Below are 27845 nucleotides of genomic sequence, written 5' to 3' on the forward strand. Positions count from 1 at the left end.
GCCTATTTCGGGTCGGACCGGACCATTTTTTTTATCAGTTAGTACCCCAACAAAGTTTTTAAAAAAGAGCACCACGAAACTCAACAGTCGAGATTGTTTTAGTCTTCGACGGGAGTTGGTTTAGACAAGTAATAGCCTCTTCTATTATATATCGAACTATTCTGCTGTTTGAAGTGAATGTAATAGGAGTGCTTTTCGACGCAGTTCAAAAAAAAAAGTTTTCGGTGTCTTTTTTTCTGTTAACTAACTACCAAGGATAGTGGGAAAAGCCCGAATTATTTCAGTAGTTGGCGTTCCTGACTTTTGTGTAAAAAAGTTCGGTTAATTTTATTGGTGACAGCCAAACTGGGAAACTGAGTTCTTGGATCATAACGGACGCTAATGAATTGTGACATTGTAGTAAAACAGATTCGTAACTGTTAGAGAAGATATGCATGGTGTTCTGTTTGTGTTTATTTTCGAAGAAGTTTTTCATCTCTGAAATTTAATCACTGTTTTTATCGTTCTCTTCCCTTGATCACAGTTAGTTCAAGTAGAACCTCACAAAAAATCAATTCAAAATGAGTTACTCGTGGGATCAGCGTGTCGAATTCATCGTTCGTCACATGTACGGTATGTATCATTTGAGGAAACTAAACATTATTTTAAATTGGCATTGGCAACGAATGAATAATAATACTACATGTGTTTGCGAATTTCAACAATCAACTTGTGCCGAACAACCGAAAAATTTAGAATTGGGAAATACGTGTCTGTTTGACCCTGTTTAAAGTGTCGTGAATGCAATACGCCACAGAGTGCGAGAATAATTTGTGACATACAATGAACGTTGCTTTAAAGAATGAAGAGAAATCTGCAACCATGCGGATCTGATCATGTGAACATCATGTTGCTAATTTTAAGTCGCAGCTCTAATTAATATACATCATACCAGGGTACTAGGCAAGTTGATATACTATGTATTCGGTACAATGCACCCATTAAATACTTGGACACTCTTGATAAGAACGCGCTCGTTGTGAACCGTACTTTGGCTGCCTTCAGCATCCCAGAGGTCCGAGTGTGCTATTTTTACACGAAATATTGAAATTTGTAAAGGTACAGCCACACTTTTTTACATTAGAGAATTGAAAGATCTGTAATTAAATCCAAGACGTGCGAAAAACGCTGCCTGGGGATTCGGACATTTGTCTTTGTGTTCTCACCGTCCAAGGTGTGCATCTTTTGAGGGTGAGGGCATTGGGCCATCTGAACTAAAAAATTTAAACCGTTCACAAGTTTCATGGCTTGCTGATACTTGAAGTAAACCCTGAATTAGTGTCATGAAACCTTTGCTATATAAGATCTTCTCGTATTACTAGAGGTTTACTAATTCCGTTCGATGTTCCATGTTTGATTGGCTCTTGTTTTTTTTACCTTAAAAGCATACTGCTGCGTGTCACTTTGAAGAAAAATATTTTGCAATCGAAATCAAAACTCAATTATTAAATTTGTAAAAAATAAAATACGGCTTCTAATAAAACTATACAGTACACCTAGGGTAACAATAAATAATAATAAAGGTTTAGAAGAAAAACAAAAAAAAATTGTCAACAATTCTTTTAAATGTAATATCTATTTTATTCAATAGGTAGCAAAACAAACGACCCAATTAAAAAGTGGATTAAGCTTACGAAAGAAATATATTGTCATTGTTCTAATTGGTGATTTTTGGTAAAACAATGTTGAGATTCTCTAATGAGAAAATTTTTTTGGTGGTGTAATGTTCTTTGCTGTAAGGTTATTGCACTAGTAGTATAAGTATGAGCTGGGTATTGTTATCCCAGCCATCGAAATATTGAATGGAAAACTCTTCATTATATTTAATATATCACAACATCGCTATGAATAAACCATTATATTTTTTACACTTATGTCAATACTACCCTCTTCACGATATGTTAATACTTTTGAACATGTGTCACCGCTTAACACATTTTCAATACGAAGAAAATTCTGATATATTGAAAAAGGGTGTATCCCTTTTTGTTGGGGGTATACCATTAGTTTGTTATGAGCTGTATTTAGGGAGTATTTCCGCAGATGAAAAAAATCAACGTGTTAATAAACGTGTGTGACAGTGTTATTATGCGTCTTTCATTAGGAAATCACATTAAAATATTTTACCTAATCAGTAGCACCAGTGACCTATTTGTAGATTAGGGGTTAGAATTAAAGTTATTTTTTTTTATCTCAAGGACTGAATGGATATCACAAATCGATACACCTGGATTAAACGAAACTGTTAACATTCATAGTAACTATAATTTGTCTTATAACCGAATCTATACATCGATGATTAAAAATCTAGAAAATTTATGCTGCATGAACCAATATTTGTATTTAAAACTCACTCAATGCTACACATATCAAAAAAATATTAACGATAAAAGGATTCAATGGACTAGCATAATTGATGTTCATAACCTGTACATTCAAAGTTTTCGTCGCACAAGCATCCTCAGCACTTGCTTCAGGCAAGTAACGTTTGACTTTTTCAATTCTCAAAGCACGACGAAAGGTACACCATAAAATCACCCAAAGTAGCTCGGTTGTGTTTATTTTTGCGGCAGAATGCTACCACCCACCTGTTGAACCATTCGCTCTGTAGTCAAACTTTTCCAAGTAAAACATTTTTTTTCTGATCCGGTCTGGCTGACAGATTTTGCTTTTCCAATTTCGCCAGTGGTAACGATGCATTGTATTGTTTCAATAGAGCAAAACATGGACGTTGTAAAAACCAGAGAATATTACCTATTGGGAGAAACTGCCTCGAGTATTGTTGCTGGACGCATTAGAACTAAATTACACAGCTTGTTAGTTTTCCAGGTACTTGCTTTTGTTGATTTTTCCTTTTAAGAAAAACCATAACATGTCCTTGGTAGAATCGTATACTTATTATGCAATGGTTTCAAATTGTACCAAAAACAACCAATATAACCGTCCGACACATATATCAAAGTGAATTAGAATAACACGTTGGAAATGTTTTCGAATGGAAAACAGAAAATAAACGTTGCATTTGAAAATAAATGTTAATTCACATACGACCAAAATTATGTTTTTTTTTTTTTTTTTTAAATAACTATTTATTGGAATATGAGTTAAAATTAAATTATTAAGATTTAAATTGGGTGTTCAGCCACAAGTGGTGACTTTTCAGCCCTGTTATATATATATATATATATATATATATATATATATATATATATATATATATATATATATATATATATATATATATATATATATATATATATATATATATATATATATGATTTGGTTATTACCATGAAGACATCATTTGCTTCCGCAATTCTGAGATTTTTGTGTAGGGAAAATTCTAAACCTACTTGTATTGTGTAATGGGGAAAAGGAACTTATATACTAACTTACTAACTAATACAGAGAGCGAATCGATTCAATTGAAGATTGCATCGATTTTTGTCGGAATTTGCTTATAATATTATGTGACATTACATCTAATGGTTCTATATTTGTGAGTCTGTGTAACTCATTTGTACTAAACCAGGGAGGACGCTTCAGAATCATTTTCAGAATTTTATTCTGAATCCTTTGAAGCGTTTTCTTCCTGGTGGAACAACAGCTTGACCAAATTGGTACCGCATAAAGCATGGCTGGTCTGAAAATTTGTTTATAAATTAACAATTTGTTTTTTAGACAGAGCTTAGAATTTCTGTTTATAAGAGGATATAAACATTTAATATATTTATTACACTTTGCCTGGATTCCTTCAATGTGATCCTTGAAAGTGAGTTTTTTGTCATACGTTAAACCTAAGTATTTAGCTTGATCAGACCATGTCAATTCCAAGCCATTCAATTTGAGAATGTGATTATTGTTTGGTTTAAGAAAAGAAGCTCTTGGCTTGTGAGGAAAGATAATTAATTGCGTTTTTGCTGCATTTGGTTTAATTTTCCATTTTGACAGATAATCACTGAAAATATTTAAACTTCTTTGTAGGCGACTGCAGATCACTCTTAGATTTCTACCTGTGGCTAACAGACTTGTGTCGTCACAGAATAGCGATTTCTGACAACCAACGGGTAGATTTGGAAGATCAGAAGTGAAAATATTATACAAGATTGGAGCTACACTCGAACCCTGCGGAACACCGGCACGTACGGGTAGCAATTCAGATTTACAATTCTGATAGCTAACCTGAAGAGTACGATCAGTTAAATAATTTTGAATCATTTTGATCAAATAAATAGGAAACTGGAAATCAGACATTTTTGCTATTAAACCTTTGTGCCAAACACTGTCGAATGCTTTTTCTATGTCTAGAAGAGCAACTCCAGTGGATAACCCAGAAGATTTATTTGATTTTATCATGTTCGTTACTCTGACAAGTTGATGAGTAGTTGAATGTTCATGACGAAATCCAAACTGCTCTGGTAAAAAAATTGAATTCTCATTTATATGAGTCATCATTCTTAACAAGATAATTTTTTCAAAAAGTTTACTGATAGAAGAAAGTAAGCTAATTGGGCGATAACTTGATGTTTCTGCTGGGTTTTTATCAGGTTTTAGGATAGGAATTACTTTAGCGTTTTTCCATCTTTTTGGGAAGTAAGCTAATGAAAAACACTTGTTGAAAATTTTAACCAGGAGTCTCAAGGCAACATCGGGAAGATTTTTAATAAGAATATTAAAAATTCCATCATTACCAGGAGCCTTCATGTTTTTAAGTTTTCTAATAATTGATTTAATTTCATCAAAATTCGTCTCAATGATGTCATCGTGTGATAACACTTGGGTTGAAATATGATCATATTTCAGTGAGACTTCATTTTCAATAGGACTCACAACGTTCAAATTAAAATTGTGGACACTCTCGAACTGCTGAGCAAGTTTTTGAGCTTTTTCGCCATTTGTAAGAAGTATTTGATTTCCTTCCTTGAGAGCAGGAATAGGTTTCTGAGGTTTCTTAAGAACCTTAGAAAGTTTCCAGAAAGGTTTAGAATATGGTTTAATTTGTTCAACTTCTTTAGCGAAATTTTCATTTCGCAAAAGAGTAAATCTATGTTTAATTTCTTTTTGTAAATCCTTAACTATGTTTTTCATAGCAGGATCACGAGAACGTTGATATTGTCGTCGACGAACATTCTTCAACCGAATGAGCAGTTGAAGATTGTCATCGATGATAGGAGAATTTAATTTAGTTTGAGCTTTGGGAACTGAAAGATTTCTAGCTTCGATAATATAATGATTCAAATTATCAATTGCTGTGTCGATATCCGCAGAATTTTCTAAAATAGTTTCATGATCCACATGATTTTCAATGTGAGATCTGTAATCCAACCAATTTGCTCTATGATAGTTGAAAATAGAACTAATTGGATTAATTATAGCTTCGTTGGAAAGTCTGAATGTTACAGGAAGATGATCTGAGTCAAAATCAGCATGAGTAATCGGTTCACTACAAATGTGACTTTGATCTGTTAGAACCAGATCAATTGTAGACGGGTTTTTCACGGAAGAGAAACAAGTAGGATTACTGGGATGAAGAACTGTAAAGTAACCAGCTGAGAGTTGATTATGAAGTATTTTACCATTACTGTTATTTTGCCTACAATTCCACTGGACATGCTTAGCATTTAAGTCCCCTATTACGAAAAATTTCGATCGATATCTTGTAAGTTTTTGCAAATCGCCTTTAAAGAAATTTAATTGTTCGCCGGTGCATTGGAATGGCAAATATGCTCCAGCGATGAAATAAATTCCATGAATGGTTTCAACTTCGATTCCCAAGCTTTCAATAACTTTAGTATTGAAAGAAGGTAAAATTCGATGTTTAATTTGCCGTTGGATAAAAATGGCAACTCCACCACCAATTCCAGTAAACCTGTCAAATCGATGAACCACATAATGTGGATTACTTTTCAATTTTACATTTGGTTTAAGAAAAGTTTCTGTCACAATGGCAATATGAATTTTGTGAACTTTGAGAAAATTATAAAATTCATCTTCACTCGATTTCAAAGATCGAGCATTCCAATTTAAAATATTCAAATAATTATTTAACATCACTGTTAGATTTTAAATTCATTATAATATTATTTGCAAATTTCCATCCGATTTGAAATGCTTCAAAAAGTGATGAAGTCGAATTCATTTGGATGATCATTTGAAAAAGTTGATCTTGTAGGTAGATCATTTTATTTTCAGTTATATCGCCTAAATCGACTTCATTTAAAGAAGCGAATGGCATTGAAGGAATATTTGTAGGTAGACTGCCATTAGAAGAAGATGATTTGGCCGGTCTACCTATTAATAAATTGTTTTCGTTAGAAGAAGAACTGCAAGGCGGTCCTGTGTTTTGATTATTTACATTAGAAGAAATAGGAGATAGATTTCTACCTAATATACCAGCATAACTGACATTAGAAGAAGATGATGACGAGGTCGATCTACCTGTCAATAAATTGTTTTCGTTAGAAGACGAATTGGCAGGTGCCTTAGAAGAATTTTCAGGTATGTTCTGTAAATTTAAGGTCGTTGATTTGACTTGTTGTCTAAGCGAACGAGCGTTTAAAATTTTTTCCCTGACAGGACATTTCAAATAATTGGATTTATGATTTCCATTGCAATTTGAACATGAAAATTTATCAGTGGTTTCATTCATTGGACAAGCGTCTTTCGAATGCGATTTACCACAATTCAAACACCGTATATCCATATGACAATTTTTGGTTCCATGACCGAAGCCTTGGCAACGACGACATTGCGTTAAGTTTGCAATACGATTATGCCGTTTATAATGTTCCCAATGAATTTTAATGTGGGAAATGAAACGTACTTTTTCTAAAGTTTTCAAATTGTTTACATCACTTCGATTGAAGTGTATTAGGTAAAGTTCATGGGAAATTCCAGAGCGTGGTTTAGAAGTACCATTCGCTCTTTTTTTCATAAGTATTACTTGGGAAGGGGCAAAACCAAGCAATTCTTTTAGTTCATTTTTAATTTCATCAATACTTTGATCATTTGATAATCCTTTCAAGACAGCCTTGAAGGGTCTGTCTGATTTTATATCATATGAATAAAATTTATGAAGTTTCTCGGACAAATATCGAATAAGACGTTCATAATCTTCCAATCCATCCACCAAGACTCGACATTCTCCTCTTCGTCCGATTTGAAATGAGACTTTTACTTCCGGGAGAAAAGTAGAAAGCTCAGTACGGAATGCTTTGAAGTCGGAAATCATCACCGTCACTGGTGGCATAGATTGATGTTTCTTCCCAGAACGACAAGCGTCCATTTTGGGAATTTTTGAAGAATTTTCTTCTATGTCGCTACAATCGGATTCAGGAAGAATCTCGTAAATATTGTTAGACGGCATAGGATCAACGGAAGGGAAATCCGTCCGTTGTCTTTTATTTTTACATTCAGATTCTATAAGATCGTGAATGCTATTAGAAAAATGTTGAATAACGGATTGTGATTTATTCCGTATTGAATTATTTTTAGCCTTAGGCTTGTTGCCTTTCCGGTTGGACGCAGGCATTTTTGAAATTAATGAAATTTTAAATTAAATTAACTAGGCTAAATTAGTCTTCGATTAGACTCCTAGCTAGCCTTAAAAAAGGCTGATTAATTTCTTAGTCACTCTAATATCACTCTTTGTATCACTTAGTCACTCTAATATCACTCTTTGTATCACTTAGTCACTTAGTTAGTGATTCAGGTAGCCTTGAAAAAGACTGAAGCCTTGAATCAATGAAACTCTAGGTAGCCAGAAAAAAAATTCCAGGAGCCAAGAGCTATACGCGTGCGGTGCGAACGACTGTTCAACACCGACTGACCAAAATTATGTTTCATGATTATAAACAGATGATACTATGCCCACAGCATTCAAGTTAGATCTGAAACACATTTCTACAGTGCTTCGTTCTCTGCCAGCAATCTAACCTAATCTTCAAAGGAATGAGAAAGTGACTGAAAAATCGGTGTGCGTGGGTGTAGTACAATAATGAACGCATTATTCATTAACAGAAATTTTCCAAATGAGACGAAACTGAATATTTTCAATCGATTCAAACATACTTAGTATTTGTTTTAAGCAACACGGATCAAACAGTTGTCCAGTTTCCCACGAAAGATAGGTGCTATAGGTGTATAGGTGCTTTGAAATGGAAAGTTTTAGATTTCAGTGAGGGCTGATTTGTATAAGAATGATTTATGATGGATTGCAATAAAGCACAACGAGCCCCACCACGCTAGCCAGGGCTCGACCGTAAAATAAGGCAGGACTCAGTATTTTTGTATGCTCAAGTAAATACAATTACACGATACATACAGAAGCAAGGTAGTATTCATAAAAAAAAATGTCGAGGTAAATACTGAAAGTAACCGTAACAACATCAACGGAAACTGTGTTCTCGGAAATCGTAACCCTAACTCATCTATTATGAAAACGGTTTAGGAAATCTTCATCTCTCCATCAAGAAAAGGCAAAGTAAGAACAGAGCATGGTATGAATTATGGAATCATCCAAATCATATACATATTATTGAAAACCTACTGCTTTACAAGTATGTTGTTCAAAATGGTGCAAATGACAAAAAATGTAGCGTCCAGAGAAATTGAGAAAAAAAAACCATTCGCTAAATAAATCTGAACAAACCGCTAAGTAGTAACAAACCTTAATTTTCCTATCCTGTAAATCACTATTCTAATATTGTTATCAATTTTTCTGCTCATTTTTTACTATACTAGAACATGGGCTACTCGTTGGCAAAACAATAATCAGTATAACATCAGTATAACTTTTCTTAACATGTTAAGAAACTGGTGCAACTAAACAGAACTTGGAATGTAATTTTATCGCAGCGAACAGACATCCACATCACTGCATAAGATTTTGCAAGTATAAATTACCATGGTGAAGACTGTACTCGAAAAATATGCAACAGGCAAAAGTGATCATCAAAAATTCATTTCCAGTCGGATAGATACTCACAGAGATTGAATAAACACAAATTAGCTATGTTCTTGCAAAGTTGGTTTATTAAACCTCCTCTTCTAGGCTAATTGCCCACACCTTAGACTTAACGCTGCCCATCAGATCCTCGTTCTTACCCACTTCCATTCACTGTATCTTCAAATTTTTGTCGTATTTGCGGACCTTCCCTATTTTCCGGAGCTTGCTCTTCATAATCGAAAATAATTTTTCTACTAGGCAACGTTCTGCTGAGTTTGACGAATTGGTCTAACTCAGCACAAAAACAACATTATTCGTCTCGTACCACAGGTTTTGCGTAATGACAAGATGCCAGATTCAGCCAAAACAGAGTACCATCTTCGTGAGACCGAAGAAAGGGCAACAGGCACTTCTGGAGGTATTCTTTAATATATTTGGTTAGAGATAGTACCGGTCATTATGTACGGTTTGCTGAATTTGCCTTATGCCACATTTCATCGTTTTTCTCTCGCTACCAGTTCCGGCGACCAAATTTCTTGCTTCAAAGCAAAGACATCATATTAACAAGATATCCAGCTCTCACATTTCCCGAACAAATCATTGGCAACATCCCTCAGGTGAGTCCGCATCGAGTCTCATACATAGAAGTAGAGGAGAGAAATGTCAAATTCGTGCGCGCCAAAATAGCAGGGCTGTGCACCCATACAATTGACATGACATGTTGAATGAGACGCCGGGCGATGGCGTTGCTGAACTGAAGATTGAGATCGCTCCAAGCTGACAGGGTCTGTTCAAAGTCACCTCGATAACCACTTGACAGATTGCTACGAAATTTTGCATATGTAAACTGTCATGTGCGTCTTTGGCACAGTCGATTAACGGGCGTACTTTATGAACTCTCGGTTAAGGTCCCGACCACTACCGTCAGTTTTTGTTTTATATATTTTATCAAATTCTAAGCCATGTAATTGTCAAATCGCATGTGAATTGTTTCTATATATGATGAATTGTTTCTATATATACCCTGATTCAATGAATTTTAACAGGTTTCATATGTGCTAGGTGTCCGAATATTATAGGAATTCTACCGGTGGTTGCTGGAAATCCCATATACTCTTTGCATATAAATCACACATTTTGTCATCATGAGAGCTAAATTAGACGACTTGTGCAGATGACCTGAGATTTAACAGTGCCATCGAAGCAGGCTTTCACACCCACATAATGGTTCAAACCATTCTGTTGAGTTGATATGAGTGAACCAAAATGTCTCAGGGCTATACATTCAACGTAAAACATTAGCAATGGCAAGCTCCTACCTCAGTTTAACATGACATCAAGTCTGTACCTGACAGCATGATTTCAAAAGGTTATGGAAACGGTCAACCATATTCGGTTTAATGCTATAATGTTCTCAATCATTCTGATATATATATATATATATATATATATATATATATATATATATATATATATATATATATATATATATATATATATATATATATATATATATATATATATATATATATATATATATATATATATATATATATATATATATATATATATATATATATATATATATATATATATATATATATATATATATATTAACTATGCAGGTACCGAAGCAACCCATAGAAACATCATCATCGAGTACATGCAATCGAACTAAGAACAAGTTAATATTATTGATAGACACAACGGTGATGCAAAACTGCTACCATAATACGTATGGATGGATATCGATTAAATAATTTAAATCTCGAATCAGCATGCTTTCTTGTCTGTCGAAACAAAACTATTTCATGCATTTAAAATTATACACGTTAAATACGGAATGGATGGATTTCTTTAATTACATGAAAAGTGAGGTCTACTTCCGGAAGGCATTAAAAGAATTTAATCGCCAGTTCCAAGAAATCCGCTTTTTTTACATACTCACTTGAAATTGAAAATGAAATTCAATGGCAGCTCATGAGACCATCGCAATTTGTGGACATCGGTTCAACCATCATCATCAAATTGAATACAATTATTTTAGCATTTTCATCACCTGTAAGTTCGGAATCGAATGTTGAATCCGGATAAAACTGGATGGCAGACTTGGGGACCACAAAAACTTGAACTTAAGTTTATGAAAATCAAAAGTTCTTTGAACGAAAAAATCGAATATATTATGGTGCAGTTTTTTAAAAAGGTCACTTTATAGTTACCAATTTTGCTTAGTCATCTGTAAGAATATTTCATTGAAACTTGAAACTCAGAATGTCAATTTCCTTTTTGCACTTGATTGTTTCTATCCAGTGCAGTAACCCCAAATTAAATTTAACATTAGGAATTTTAATCATTAATCATCATCATAAGATATAAAGGCATCTTTCAGAAAGCAGCAAATTTCATTCCAATCACAAGTCGATTCAGTGCTATTGGCACTGTTAGAGTGTCAAACTTGGACACCAGCATTCATGGAAAATCATGCCCTAAGGAAGCAAGCAAAGTCTAAATAAACGTTAAATTAGTAGCCAATGTAATAATTAGTAAATCAGGTGCTATGCTTAAAAGTCGTTAGAGAATTATAAGTAAAGATAGCAAGTTATGCAAACGAAGTGTTATGAAAAAATAATTAACTGTTATTTCAGAAATAGTTTTAGCAGAAATGGTTGCTACAGGCCTAAATGCCAAATACGAGCTTAATCGCATTATTTTATTGAAAATCATGGAGTTAAAATACGTTATCAAAAGTTGAACATTTATTGCATTTCGTATCCGCTAGTGAAAATTCTCCTTCCGCCGCTCAGGTAACGCACCAGAACTAAGCGTTCTCATTAGCAGCCCTAACACGCTCATTAAAAGTGTCATTACTAAAAAGTTATGTCATTTCTCATGAACGTGTAAGGGTAGTAATGACGAATTCTTTATACAAAATTGGAATATCATTACTTAGTAATCATTAAAAATGACATTAATAATTTTCGTGTAAGGGCTGCTATTGATGACATTTCTATTTCAATTTGACTTATTAACAAAAATCAACTTCACCTTAGAGCAATTCTAGAAATTAACAGAATATCAGGATCGTCGTGTTCTGATTTGAATGAAACTTTGCATGTCTTCAGTATAACAAACCATTAATTATGCTCAGATGTAGAAACCGATTCGACTCAAGACTAATTTTTAACAGGGCGAATGTATTTTTGCATGCATTTCCTTCAAATCTTTGTAACTCGTAAACTACAAAAACGTACAAAAACAGTGTCCAAAAATAAATTGTAGAAAGTCAATCAGGCTCTCAAAAAATGCGAAATAATGTTGAGTTTTTTTCTTTAGAATTGTCAAGTTGTTTATGAAAAACAGACTATTAAAAGCTAGAAGTTGATTTCACAGATTTAAAGTTAATTGGAATTAAAAACTAGAAATTGAGTTTAAAGATTAAAAATCAATTTTGCTAATTTTATTTTTCTTTCTGCTAAACGTAGCTATTCTCGAAATATTTAGACTTGAAATTAGAAAAACTCAAATTTTTGTTGAATTGAACAGTTTTTCTTTGAATCGTTGCAACTCGAGTCAATCAAATGGTGTCCAGAAATAAATTAAAGCAAATTAAATGACCGTTCTAAAAGAAATATACACTGAGAAAAAACGCTTTAAGAATCAGAAAATTAGCCGACAAGCAATTGAAACAAAAGTGCATCTTTAATTTCTCAGCATTACTTCTATTATAAACTAGTTATGAAAATCAACAATTGGTGCAATGCTAAAGAAAAGTTTAAAAAGATTAAATGAAAACACCATAGAATATTTACACTATCTGGTTTATGTTATGTATATGTTAAATCAGTTATGATGTTTTATTTTCGTTTACAAGACTTATGATAACGTTCATTAATTAGAAAAATGAGTTCTTCTGTTACTTTATATCGAAATATAATGATCAGAATTTCAAAAAACTAAAGCAAGAAACAAGATTACTAAATAAATTATTCATTTCATAAAAAAATCATTCAACAATTTTGGATTGAAACAATGCTTAAAGTAGACTGTGATATAGTGTTTCTGTGTTTAATTTACTATCTAATTTATTACAACTATTGTTATAAATTTCTGATTCCAGACTTCTGTACTTATATCAAATTCAATAATAATTGTGATACAAACGTTGCAAAATCTGTTACGATTTTGTTCCCGCTAGAGTCTTTTTTGTTATGATTTTTGTTATTTTAACAGCTTACCAGCCAAAAATATATCAAAATTTGTTACAAAATATTTCTGAAATAAATTACTCCAGTTGTTATAATTCTGTTTTTACTATCTGATCGGGTCAGTGGCTAAACATAATAGAAGATAAAAAGCAGAAAAAATCGGCTAAATTTTGATGGTAAGCTTACATTCTAGGAGAGAGTTTCCATTAACCACATTCCTCTAATTGAAAGCTTAAAGCTCTCCAACAGAGTTGACTCACTGATAATCTCCACGAGGGTTTTATCTTCTGCGAAGTATACAAACATAATCATTTCCCTCTGTTCAGTACAGAGCTTGGAGAATATATTTTATTTGTTAAAGGAGATATGGTTATAACCGTCCTTGTCTCGAATAACACAAAATATCAGAAATTTTGTCTATACAAATTGAAGCATAACTGAAACAGCTATCGCAACATGCTATCGCTGTATCTTGGAATGTTCCTGAACATAACAAGAAGTGTCGGTATACCAAATGGAGACATCAAATTCTCGTTAAAATTTCATTAGTTTCGTTGAAGTAAATCACTCATTTATAGCCCGTTTGCAGTCCTTTTCGTCCCCCTTTCTCCCGAATCGCGCTGTCGCTGAATCGGAAAGGGCCCGAGATTTCGATTACTTAAAACGCTTCTGCTACCAAGAAATCGTGAAAGAGCTAATGACTGCCATGCTTATTTAATCGATTAATGAAAAATATCTATTTGTGCTTCTGTCAATAAGCGGTCTTGTATCTGTTATGACCTCTATAAGTTATTTAGACTGAAAACCACTTATTGAAGTGTGCCATTGTTGCTCAAATTATCACCATTCCTATTACCATACTCACATGATGTCACTTGATTGTAATAAGTAGGTGAAAATTTATCTACTATTGTTGGAAATCGCATACAAGTGCTCCAAACGCATATAGGGTGGTGAACGCATTCTCATTCTATATATAGGAACCTGTCGTTCGAAGTAACGGCTGCCATTTCGGCTCTCATCATACAGAAATGCTAGAATTTGGTTGGATGCGATTTTAACCAACAATGACTCAATAGGACAACAACCCTAATGCATAATTATATTATAAACAGTATCGCCAGACTAATTTATTCTAACTCATGCTCTTGTTCTGCTACTATCTGCTTCCAACAGATTTGGACAACAACGGCTTCCTGGACAACAACGATTTCCAGTGTATGGCGCTGCGTGCCTCCGTCATCGAGGGCAAGGGCGACATCAATCAGGCGCGCCTCACCGAATACAGAACCATCATGAAGGCTCTGTGGGATGAGATCTCCGCCCTTGCCGATTTCGACAAGGTAAGATAGACGATAAATTTTCTCAGCGTTGTACATCAGCACTGCACATTATTTCCATAAATTAGTATAGATCAGTTATACAATAAAATGAGCAAAGGAATGCAAGAGATGAAACATTCCAACTATTTTGAGTAGGAGGATTTTTTTTTCATTTTAGTCATTAGTTAAATATTACCAATATCTTGATGATTTTCAGTATAAATTAAAAAAACGGGTCGCCTTAACAGATATAGATAAATTGATTAATATTGTGTGCAATTTCTCGGTGATCAGAGGATGATAATACTAAGTACTCTAAATGCTTAAAATTTCGAATTTGCGGGACTGCAGTAATAATCTCCAAAAGATGCTAAACTAGATGTAATAGATTCGTTCGTATTGAATAGCATATAATTAAAGCTTTTTTCATAGTACTTTATCAAACTGTGTTGTGAGTCAATTCATCTTTCACACAACCGTAAACCGTAACAATTTTAGCGCTTTCGGTTATCCTTTTTTTATTCAACGATATATTCAATAAGGCACACTGCCTTAGCTCTAAGATCCCGAGGGCAGGGTATCTCTTTTGATAAGCATGCAAAACTACTTCTTGCAGTCGATAGATGATTCGAATAACACAAATTGGCAATTTGCTGTACTCATAAAGCGGTTCTCTAGTTCAAACGATTCGTCGAATTCGGTTTACCACTATCGTGTGCGAAAATTGTGATGCTTTTTCATCGCAGCTCGATGTTGCCACATTAATATGCAAATATAAACAGTTGTGTTTCGCTCACCTGTTTGCTTAGTGCAGTATGAGAAAGTGGACACGCACGAGATAAAAATTTGTTTATCTTTCTTTTCCATTTTTCTCTACATTCCTGTGTATGGTTTGTACGGGGTGCTTAACATTTCCACACGAATTCCACGATTGTTAATAGCAATTGGTGCAATTTGGTGTTTTCTCAATTATCTTAGGGCGTGATTGGACAAGAGTGTATTAGAACTGTAAAAATTCTGCGCAAATTAGTCAGTCACTTGAGATTCGTTAGAAATCTTATTTGAAAAATTTTATTACTCAGCTAAAGGAGATGAAGTTGTACTCTATTAAATATAATAATAATACTCTATTACGTATAATAAGTAGAATATACGACAGTACCAAGCCAAAAATAGTAGAATATACGGTTCAAAGAGCAGGGACAAAAAATTACATTTGGAACATCTAGATTTTGATGGATACCTTTGCAATGGAAAAATTAGCCATGCTTATTACTCAATTAATCTTTTTTCATTTTCATAGGATGGTAAAATCACCACCGACGAATTCAAACAGGCTGTTAAGACGACTTGCGTAGGCAAACCATATTCCGAATTCCCCAAGGTAAGTTGTATACTCTAAGATATATCATACTTAATTTTCAATGGAAAGGACAATCATTTTTGTCCAGAGCAAAAAATCTTATTCTTTAATATTTTCCTGATGAACAAGAAAAGGTATAATACTTCAATATACAAAGAAAGAAATAATGAAATTTACATGACATGTAAATCAATAGTAACATGGAAAGAGATGAGATTCATGATTCACACGCGCTCAGTGATTCGATTAGCACAGTTTACAAAATATTCAATCGAAAAAAATGACACATATTTCTCATTTAGGTTCAATTGAGGGCGGTTGGGTGGATTGATGTATTTTTCAAATAAATCCATCCCGTTGTCTCATGTAGTGACCAGTCTTGTTTGTCACAAAAACCTGGATTTTGGGGCAGCTGAAAATACCTTGCCAGATCTTTAGCTATCTTGTGAATTCATCGGCAAAAACAAATATTAAGGTCTGAGGACAGAGGGCCACGTGTTGAGTTTTAAATCGACCACGTGGTTCGCTCAATTCCCTTTGCGCATCGTATTTCTCTTGTACTCTCTCGTATACGAGCAAACTGCACCGGGTTGCCAGCAGACATTTTATTATTTTGATGAGAAGTTTTATCACATTAATCTATCGTATGGGTTGGACATTACATGGATTTCAATGAACAATGAAAACATATTCAACTTTCACAAAGATTGAATGTCTGTGTGTTTGGCAGCCTTGTCGAGTCAATTTTATTTCTCTCTCCTTTTTCAGAATGCTATCAGGAAACCAAAGCAAAAAAAAAATGGCGGACGCATTGAAACTGACTTTGTTTCGCAGACAAAATACAAGTCTTTATTTTTATCTAAACTAGACTTTGTCACGGTAGATTTATGATACAAGCCTTCAAAGCCGAGATATTTGATGAACAAGTAGAGGTATGCATTTCCGAGCGTTCCAATTTTCAGCAATTCTTCAGTCAGAAAAAAATAAAACATGACCGCTAAAAACTCAATGAATCATTCTGAATATTTCACAGAATATTCTCAACTAAATTTCGAAGACATTGTCAGGTGGGTTTTTCTATATTCTGCACCGTTTCCAAGAAAATTTAATTTGAAACGGGAAAATAGCAAAAAACCTACCACTTTACGGTACTGTCCTCAGCCCTTAATGCGCTAGGGACATCATCTTGACCAATGGTTTTATAGACCTTTTGCCCATGAAGTATTAAGTAAGCACCTTATTGTACAACTTTTGGGTACGTCTTTTAGCAACTGGATTGTTCTTTAGTTTCCTGTTTGATTACTTACTGGGTTGAGCAGAGCGAAATCAGAGAGCCCTGAGTTTGCCCTAATACTCCGTTATATTGTTTTGATCCCGTTATTACACGTTTTGTATTCACTGTAAAATAAAACAATTATACAATGCTTACACAGTACATTACAGAATTCACTGAACTTTCAAAAATCGATAAAAAGTTTCATACATTGTCATGTATGCTGAAGCGCATTAAATATTCAATGGATTTGGTGAATTCAACATCCGTGTAAATTTGGCGAGTTGAAAGAAAAAAGGGGCATTCAAATATTCAATGAGTTTAATGGGAGGGATAAGCATAGCGATTAAAAAATTTGGCTCGCATTTTGGGAATAAACCATGACATCATAACGAGATTAGAGCCGTAAACACTCCGATAGTTTAATCTACAAACTGCTGCACTTGTACCAGAAAAGCATTTTTCAATTTACGCCATTCATCAAAACATAGGAACATCCAATTTTGATCTTATAGCGCCTGCAGGGTTTAAGGAGCGCCTGAGCTACCATGAATAAAACAGCTGACTCAAAATTAAGTTATTCACTTCATCATACTTTATAAATACAGAGATGAGTGATGTAGCAGCAGTTAATTAAGTTAGCTTGTAATTTCCGACTGAGCGCTGTCGAAATACAAACTGTCAAATTTATAGCAAAAAGTAAAAGAAATTCAGTTACTGTGTCGTCATGCAATGGTGTGATTGAACCCACCAATGGTTTTTCATGCTAACCCCGTCATCTGATGGTCAAAGAAATCGTAACTTTGAATTATGTCGTGATCTATTTTTACACACTTTCATTATAGTATCATCTTCGCGTCAATTTTAATTAGCCCTACAAAACCACACGATACAATACTTGTCGTGGCATTTCTCTGTTTTCATTTCCATTCCGCGTGGTGGATTCACGCGGAAAGTCGTTTGTTGTATCCAATAAGCTCGCCTTCCCGCCTTTGCTAACCTTTCAACCGCTCGGTAGGAATGTCACGACTGTCTCGAGATATATTTCTTTCTGCCAATTCAAGATGTGTTGTGTGCACGAGTTAATAAATACAAAGAATCATGTAGGAGAGCGAAATCGCGTTTTTCATTAATTTATCAAACACCAGAAGCAATAAATTTTCACATTTCTATGAGAAATGGGCGGTTTTTTCCACAAACGGTAATCATAATCATTTAAACACATTCAATCATTACTTGATTAGTGATGCGACCGAATAAACGATTTAAATAAAAACGACGGAGTCGCACAGTGGTTTTTAAACCTTTCGCTGTTGGGATTCAATGGAAACGGTTGGTGGTGCTTTGTTCGTAATGCGTGCGAGCGGAAATGTCTGGTCAGGCGAATTGTAAACAGTTTCGAAATTAAGGCAATAAATCTCTTATAGGCAAACAATCTACAATAATATCGGATTGCACATGAATATGGCTGAGCTCCGTTAGAGAAAAAAACTTCTCAGGAATATTCCAGAATAGTTCTTGCGTCCAAGTAGTGTTTTTATCAGCCATCTAACACTCTCAATTATGAGCCTAGTTCACTAGTAGAAAATTTGACACGTTATCGAAGATAAAAGATGATAGTTCTTGAAGTTATCGAAGATATAAGATGATAGTTCTTGAATCGGATCCAAAAGTTTAGAAAATCGGCAGTAATATGATTACTAGTTTATAAATCTACCAAACACATACAAAAAAAAATTACATTTAAAAACTTTTAACCACTACATTTACACAAGTTTGAATATTCCTTATAGTTTTCCTCCATCAGTTGAACAATGTGAAAAAGCAATTGCATTTCGTCATTAAACAAAAACCTTTTACTTTGATCAAATTAAAGCATAATCCGAAATGTTCTTTGTTATGATTGCATATTCATTATTGTGTGAATTTTGGTAAGATACTAGCGATATTAGACCAGACAAAAAGTAAAATAGGAAGTCTTTCATGTAGCGTGAGAGCATATAACAGTAGAGCAATTCCAGGAATGAGTAGACGAAAAAGTGACAAAATCAGAATCGACCTTCTCCGATTTGGATGAACTTTTGCACATGGCTTCAGTATGACAAACCAAAAGTTTTGAACCGATTGAGAGGTCAATCCGACTCACGACTGATTTTTAAAAAGGGCGTATGTATTTTTGCATTTCACAAAAATTGCCTTTCTCAAATCGTTGTAACTCGGAAACCGTTAATTGTACAAAAATGGCGTTCAGGAAGAAGTTGTAAGGAATCGATTGGGCAAACTTAAAAAAAATAAACGCTGAAAAAATTTTTTGATTTTTTGTTCAATAATTAATAAATAATTCGAAAAAGTTAAATAAAAACAGCATGGTTTTAATTTTTTTTGATAATTTTTGTTTTAAAGCTGTTATTAAAACCTACAGATTGATGGCTATCCCATCCGTGCCTTTTGAAAAATGAATAAGTTACAGCTGAAACAGATTATGGGTCTTGTTGTAATTCGGAAACCATTCATCGTACAAAAATGGCGTCCAGGAAGAAGTTGTAGAGGATGTAGGGCACTTTAAAAAAATATACACTGAAAAAATTTATTCATTTTTTCTCAATAATTACAATTACAATCTTAACGGATTCACTTGCCGGATCAAGAACAATGTAAAAACGCGGGTGCCAGTAAACCCTTTCTTTTAATTCCACTATTTATCCTTCGTATTCTAAATCGGTATGTATTTCTCTACCACTAGAAGCCTATTCTTTAATTTTTTTTACAATAATCATTTTAACACAATACAATAATCAATTTAATTGAGATTTGAGATAATACTGTTTTTACAAAACGTACAAGATGTGCCAGGTTATAATGCAATATTTTTTCAAGAGATGTCTCTGAAAACAGCAGTTAGTTCATGTAGTTAGTGTCATGTACATATAGAGATTCTTGCCAAATAAAGAGCATTTGCGAGAATAATTGAATTATTACTTTGTTTTGCAAAAAAGTAGTGCTTAATCCCATCCAATTATTGTTGATTATTACGGAGAACATGCTCTTTTTTATTTAATTCAATTATTTGACACGGCTCAAGATTTATAAATTTAACGAAGCCAGCATTTCGCCTACATTTTTCTACTGGATCTTGTTGTAACGCGCTTCCTCGGATGATAGGTGTTCTCATTGCTATCCACCAACAGTTTCAGGATCAAATGGTCCGGTCGCACCGGCGATCATTTTCTCATCGTCTTTGAGTCGTTGTAACTCGATAGTCGCATTAATACTTTCGTTTGTTGATTCGGGAGTCAGTGCAGGGTCGACCGTAGTGAGCAGGTTGCTCACAAAACTGACATGTAATCAGCTGATTCTCCTAGGTAACTAACGTATTACAAATATATCTTTCGCCTTGATCATAAATAATATAAGATGAAATTGCATTATGTAGTCGCATACATAGGGGAAAGTCTTATAAAGCGCCCCTGCTAGCCAAAATGCCCCCTTTCCTTTCTTAAGCATTGAAGACTTTTCTTAACCAAAGTATTATCACTAACACTATCTTTTCGTAGGATCTTTCTGCTATGCAAGTTTGGTGGTTGTCGTTTGCAGGAAAGTATGAAAAAAATAAACATTTCATTTGGCAGCTTTTCGATGTAAAGTTTTGCTTCGACTAAATAGATGTTTTATCCGCCATTTCTTTGACATACTGATTATCTCAAAACAGTAACTTTATGGACATTTCAAGAAGCACAATGCATCATTGTTGTGGGATAAAATGTCTTATGTTGTGTGTCATGCCACTGGTTTGTTGTGAGCCATATTTTACGGCTGCTGGGGCATTATGTCTGAGGCGAGCGAAAAATACTAAGAATTTAGCCGTTTTGGAAAATGTGTTTGTATCAATCAATTCTCATCTTTTCTATTGGAGTCATTGAAAATTATGTTCCTCATCCGTATTGCAGTGAAATACTTACATTCTCGAGGAAAATATATCAATACACTTGGAAATATCTCAATGTTTTCTTAAGGGGGCATATTATAACACTTTACCCTACCACTCGCACACCATTTCGGATACCGGGAAAGTAATTCCACCACACTTCCTTTTCGATGGAAAGAAAACGCGAGAAAACGAGGGATGTATGGGGGAGGTCATGTACACGCACTTCTATGGCACCACCCACCACGTACACAGAGATTTGAATGTATTTAACGTTGTCATACTCGACACTGTACATCTAGTTGTAAACCGAAGCGAATGCAATTGCATCTCTTTCACGTTTGAACATACTGTACACAGAGTTAGAAGCATTGTTGAAATTTATTTCACAAACATCGTTTACGTCTAGATGCATTCAAATTTGATGAATTTGGTCGTGAAGGCCAAGTTTCAGGCTTTTGTACACAGATAAAAATATTTTGTGAATTTACATCTATTTTCATGCACATATTTGGAGCAGGCAATTAAACATAAAGTTACATTACAACTCTGTAGGTTTCGATGTAATTTAATCGCAAAACTAATTGTTAATTGAAAGATACAGTTATATTCATTGAAAAATCAATGCATTCCAATTTAGTTTTGCATCGATAAAGGTTTTCAATCAAAATTTTGATTCAACCCATATCTATTCCATGCTACTATTGATTTACATGTCGTGTAAATTCCATTATTTCTTTCTGTGTAGAACGTATGTGCTTATTTTGAATACTCTATTGTTAACTATACTGTTTTGTCTTTGTTCTGCCGTCTCGAACATAAAGAAAATAAAAATTTTACAGGTGACATAATTCTTCAAACGATACAATTCATAACTACTTAACTTCTCAAAAGACACAATATTCCATTCGTACAGAAATTTACTGTCTCCGAGTGTAATTTGCACTCGGCTAGCAAGTGAGACTGTATGAATTTGTTTGCACGATTCACCAGCCAAGCAGATATGTGCTTCTGTGGCTCAGTCGACTAACCTGTGCCCTGTGATCTGTGAAGTCGACCTTTTGATTTTTATTCCTTTCGTTTTAAAGCCATGTAATTTTCAAATCAAACAATTTTACATGTTCTTGAATATAAATTAGTGTGAAATATGACGCTCCATTTATGTGCATCAGATAAGATGTAAAATCACAAGAATTTTTCGAGCTGGGTAGGTTTCACGATTTATTATTATTATATCGTTTATTTATCCCCGGTTTTAACCTAAATTCACGATTTAAAAATGGGGTTTTCAGTATGAAAGACAAACAACGCACAGCCCAAATACAAATTCGAATGACTTTAGGGTTTTAATTATAATTTATAAGGGTTTTGTAATTGATTCAGCAATGACTAGTTTCCACTCTCGGTGTTGCTTTCAAACATCCTCTTTAAAATATTGCTGTCAATTGCTGTCAAATTAGTCACTGGAATTCCTGGAATAATAAACCTATTTTTTGTCCATTTAAGGAAAATATTCACTGAAGAACACTGAACATTTTGGCTTCAATGGGAATGATGATTGTTGTTCCTCCATCTGTAACGACGTATTTATGTACTAAAGTACTATATATTACCATAGAAACCATGAACAATACGATTCTACCTGCTTGCTTCCAACTTGAATCGGTTAAATTTTGCAGACTGAATGTACAAGCTTCTTGATAAACGACCGAACATGCATGCTCAAAACCAAAGACATGGCATGACGAAATTAGACATTCCACAATGCTTGTGGTGTTTTATGGTATTTGATAATTTCCACACCTCTCATAAAGTGCTCATGAACATATTTGATGCAATATGCTATCAGAAATGCTACTGCTAGTCATCATGAATGTGTTGAATGTTGGTCGTATGAATATGAATATGATTCTTGTTCTAGCAATGTCTAACTCTCTATATCTAGTGAAATTTTTTATATAATTGATGTATGAGGGAATTAATCGTCTTTCAACAAAAATAAATCAGCATAATATATTTTCATGAAAAACAATGACGTGTAATCAATATATCAGATTTTACGCTAATTGACAGAGAGCAATGAATGGATGTTTGATTAATAAGCGAATACAGACATTTTTCGGAAGAGGAAATCAAACATCAGCGGATAAAAATTGAACAGCTTCAATAATAATTCATCAACAGCACGAACCAGCACTTGACAAACAGCTGACGGGCTTCACAATAATAATATATCTGTGATTTTTGGTGAACCACAGATAAGTGCCCTTGAGTGTGAAAACCCTTTTTGCCTTTCTTATACTGAAAAGTTATGCAATAAAGTTTCTTTAACTTCTCTATAAAAAGGTTATATAATTGCTGGAAAACCCGTCATCCAGACGGTACTTCGCAGACCCATAGTGATCGCAAAATATCTGTGTTTGTATGTACGTGCACTTTTTTTTACCGCTTAATTTTCTCGCAGATGGCTAAACAGACTTTCACAAACTTAGGGTCGTTTGAAAACTACTAGTGAACTAGATATAATGGTATAAGTGACGTAACCGACAGAACATGCTGTTTTCACCGCTTGTTTGTTCAGAGATAGCTGGATCGATTTTAACAAACTTTGGCTCGTTTGAATGCTACTATTGGGTCATTGATCAGGTTTGAAGTTCAAGTGGTTGTCATTTCTGATTCTGGATTAAAACTGATATAGATGGCGTAACCGATAAAACGCACTTTTTTCTTATCGCTCAGTTTTCTCGGAAATGGCTGAACCGGTTTCAACATACTTAGGTTCGTTTGAAAGTTACTATTGAGCAATTCCAGAAATGCTTAGCAGATCATCAGACTCTCCGATTTGGATGAAACTTTGTACATGGCTTCAGTATGGCAAACCATAAGTTTTGAACCGATGGAGAGGTCAATCCGACTCACGACTGATTTTTAAAAAGGGCACATGTATTTTTGCATTTCACAAAAATTGCCTTTTTCAAATCGTTGTAACTCGGAAACTGTTAATTGTACAAAAATAGCGTTCAGGAAGAAGTTGTAGGGAATCGATTGGGCACTCTAAAAAAAATAAACACTGAAAAAAATTTTTGATTTTTTTTCTCAATAATTACAAAATAATCCGAAAAAATTAAATAAAAAAAATCAGGTTTTTAATTTTTTTTTGATAATTTTTATTTTAAAGCTGTTATTAAAACCTACAGATTGGTGGCTATCCCATCCGTACCTTTTGAAAAATGAAGAAGTATTAAGTCATTGATCAAATTGGCTGTGATTTCTGGTTCAGGATATGTAATGATATAGGTTACGTAATTTTGTTTTATCTTCATAACTTTACTGGAAAGTACACTTTTTTACACAAGATATCCAAGAATTTGAAAACCGATTCAGTGTTTTAATAGTTATAATTTTTACAAAAGTCAGTTTCCAGTGGAATGGGCACCCTAACGACAAAATTAAAAATGCGGGTCCAATATTTTTCGATAAAAGCAATTGTATCAATTAATACGAATCTCTGAGAGATCGCATAACTTCTTCTATTGAAATTGTTATATTACCAGTTTAACCGTAGCTCAGGCACTATTTTGTCATCACATTTTCATTTCAAACGTTCATTTTCTTAGGCCATGAAGGCGTTCATCGATGCCCACTACAAAATGATGGACGTCAATAATGACGGCCTTGTCAGCATAGAGGAATACCGCTACAACTGCATTACCCGAATTGCCGTAGATGATATTAAAGTAATTGATGATTCCTACAACGCACTTGTCAGTGTAAGTATTTATGTGCAAGATGTTTAGTTTACTAAGGCCTTTCGATGTTACCGATAAAACCCTAATAAAAAGCTTGACTCTTAGAATGGCTCTCAAAAATATAGCTAAGATTATTGAATCTAAATGGTAAAGTTGAAATGCAGCTGAAGCTAATCTATACTATTGGAATAATGTGTTTACTAATCTTTTTTTTTCTTATATTACTACCAGGACGAAGATAACAAGCGCGGCGGAATCACCCTTCAGAGATACCAGGAACTGTACGCTCAGTTCATGGGTAACGAGAACGCAAAATGCCCGGCAATCTACCTGTACGGCCCAATCCCAGAATAAACTGTTTAAACCAACATCCGTAGATTCACCACCTAATGAAACGCAACGCAAATCCAACACCAACCGTATTGCTTCTGCTTAACAGTAAACTAACACCACCAAGTTTAAGTATTGAGTATGAAGGAACAAAAATACAACGATGCTGGTAGTGAGAAAGAGGAATCTAACTAAATCAACTTCTCGATATCAGACAACATCTTGATTCGAATACTAAAACATCCCAACTGACTTAATAAAGCAAACATCAAAACGGAAAAGCTAATTTTATTTGCATGAAAGCTTAAAGCTGAATCATCAAGCTACCCGGCCGCATCGTAACGTAATGGGCATGCAACAACCAGCCGAAAATATTCCTCTTTTTCCAAAATGTGGTAGTTTAGCCGGTGGGCCCGATTCGGTTCCATTCCAGCTGATGCCGAAGCAGAGTCGTGTTCCTAAATGTGATCGAAACAACCTAGGGGATCACCGGCTACTTTAATAGAGAGAGGGAACATGAGGTCCTACTTTGACGGTGCAATAATCCAACTTGGACAAACGATGTTCAGCACCACTAGTGTTCATGTTGGAATTCACCTAACCGTTCCTTGTTTTCAGTTTCGTTCCTTTTGACGAATTTTATTTCCGAACAGCTAGGCGAATTTGTGCATGCAAATTGCCTGAGCTGATTCGTCTTTTCTTCATTTATTGTTAGATTTGATATGTACATAAAACCAAGTGAGAATCATTATCAACTCTTTAACATTAACAGTAACGTTTATTTTGAGTTTTTTGTTTCTATCACTTACTAACAATTAGCGGAGACGCAAACTATATTTAATGTTATTGATTTTTAGTGAAAACTGTTTTAACTCTAATTATTATTGTTCATATATGTTAATGATTACGGTGTTTTTAAATGTTAGCTTTAATGTTTAAGAAATATTTCTCGCCTCCTTCTTTGAAAGTTTGAAAATCTGTAACAACATCAACAGCCAGCATACCAACATCGTGCTGAAAATTGAGGTTATGTCATAATGTTCGTTTGTAATAATACCATCAAGATCAAGAAAATAACATCAAGCAAATAACATTAAAGAAGGTTTGTTAGTTTTAATCGTTATTAACAACAACTAGCCGTTAAGTAAATGAAAAGACAAAAAATGTTTCAAAAAATAGCTAGGTTAAATAATTATTATTGTTACTCAGTGTAGGAAACTATCTTCAAACATGTTAAAAAAAACTACTCTTATTTTGTCCTTTGAATAGACTATTATAATATTATAAACTGTACTAGATCAAAAGCTTTGCAGCAAAAAGCAGTGATTATTTCCGGACAAAGGAATTATACAACCAACGGAGAATTCTTCAAACTAGTGAATTTGAAAACAACACATATACTTTTTAGAATTAACAACTCACTAGAAATATCTAGATTGACCAAGAAAACATTTAACTATAAAAGAACAATATCAGTTGCAAGGTAGTTTATCCCATAATGGTCCTTTAAATGCGTGTGTCGTAGTGATCCTTTTGATTAACAACAAAAACAACAAACAACAACTTTCAAATAGCAACCAGCTGAAATCTTTTATTTTCACAAAAAAATGTCAAGATTTTGATTTTTTGTTTGAATAATCACTGTTTTTTTCTTCATTCGGAAATAAATATCCTATAAATCAATGTAAAGAGAAACTTTGCTTAGTTGTATAGTAGAAACTCGTCAGAATAATTAATAATAACTTAGAACCACGGGCAAATAACATAAATTATTTATTATTTCCTTCATTTTAAGGACAAATCGTATGCATCCTATAGAACTTCTCCATCTAATTCATATGTGTATGTTTTTTTTTCTTAAAAAGAATAAACTTCATGAGTGTCATATAATAACCGAAGACCTGGAAGCAATGGTGCGGAAAAACACATAATAAATAATTTGTCTTATTTATATATTCGTAGAAAACGTCTTTTTACATGTACCAAAGTCGAAGAATCAAATTGCTTTATTATTATCAATATTTTTGTTCAGAAACATCATAGGAACTGCAATTATTTTTCGCTTATATTATTTATAACGTTATATAATCAAAATATCTACATCAGCAATAATATGGCAAAAAGAAATTGGAGAAAATATGAAACCGCCTAAAAACGAAAATACTGTGTGTTTTATTTACTAAATTAATTGTTCCGAAGAAGGAAGGCGGGAACCATTTCTTAAAATTGATTCACATTTTTAATTGTATGTTGTTGATCGAATCGTTTAACATGAACATCCGATTTACCGGGTTCATTTTGTATTACTGTTGCAATGTTGTGATGTTTTTCATCAGTTGACATAGTCATTCATCGTGCACTTTTAAAGTCAAATCCCACTTCCGGATCGGTACCGAAGTATCTTTGAAGATTATGCTATCCTTTTTGGTTCAGTTCAGTGCCGGCGCGGACGCCCACATTCATCTACACATATCATATTCAATGCATGTATCGGCACAATACCGGCTCGAAACGGAGAATACAACACTATGTATGGAAGGAGATTGATGTTCGTGTATGTAACTATGACAATTGCCAATAAGCCTTCCTGAACACTCGTTTCTTTTCTTCTATCCGCTAGATTTTCTCGAAGATGACTGAATTAATTTCATTTGTAGAACAATTTAGTTGTTGCCTCAAAATAGTCCTCAGT

At 34.0% G+C, this 27845-nt stretch overlaps 1 protein-coding gene across 1 annotated transcript; it reads left to right on the top strand.

The window, feature by feature from the left end:
• LOC131426885 (sarcoplasmic calcium-binding protein 1) lies at positions 1 to 27314 on the top strand. The gene is made up of 6 exons (XM_058589636.1): positions 1 to 128; positions 524 to 612; positions 14368 to 14534; positions 15817 to 15897; positions 24692 to 24844; positions 25055 to 27314. Exons 2-6 carry the CDS (start codon positions 561 to 563, stop codon positions 25175 to 25177), a joined length of 576 nt encoding a protein of 191 aa, XP_058445619.1. The 5' UTR covers positions 1 to 128; positions 524 to 560; the 3' UTR covers positions 25178 to 27314.
• Positions 27315 to 27845: the final 531 nt, after the last annotated feature.

The sequence above is a fragment of the Malaya genurostris genome, chromosome 2 (assembly GCF_030247185.1).
Source record: "Malaya genurostris strain Urasoe2022 chromosome 2, Malgen_1.1, whole genome shotgun sequence".
Lineage (NCBI taxonomy): Eukaryota > Metazoa > Arthropoda > Insecta > Diptera > Culicidae > Malaya > Malaya genurostris.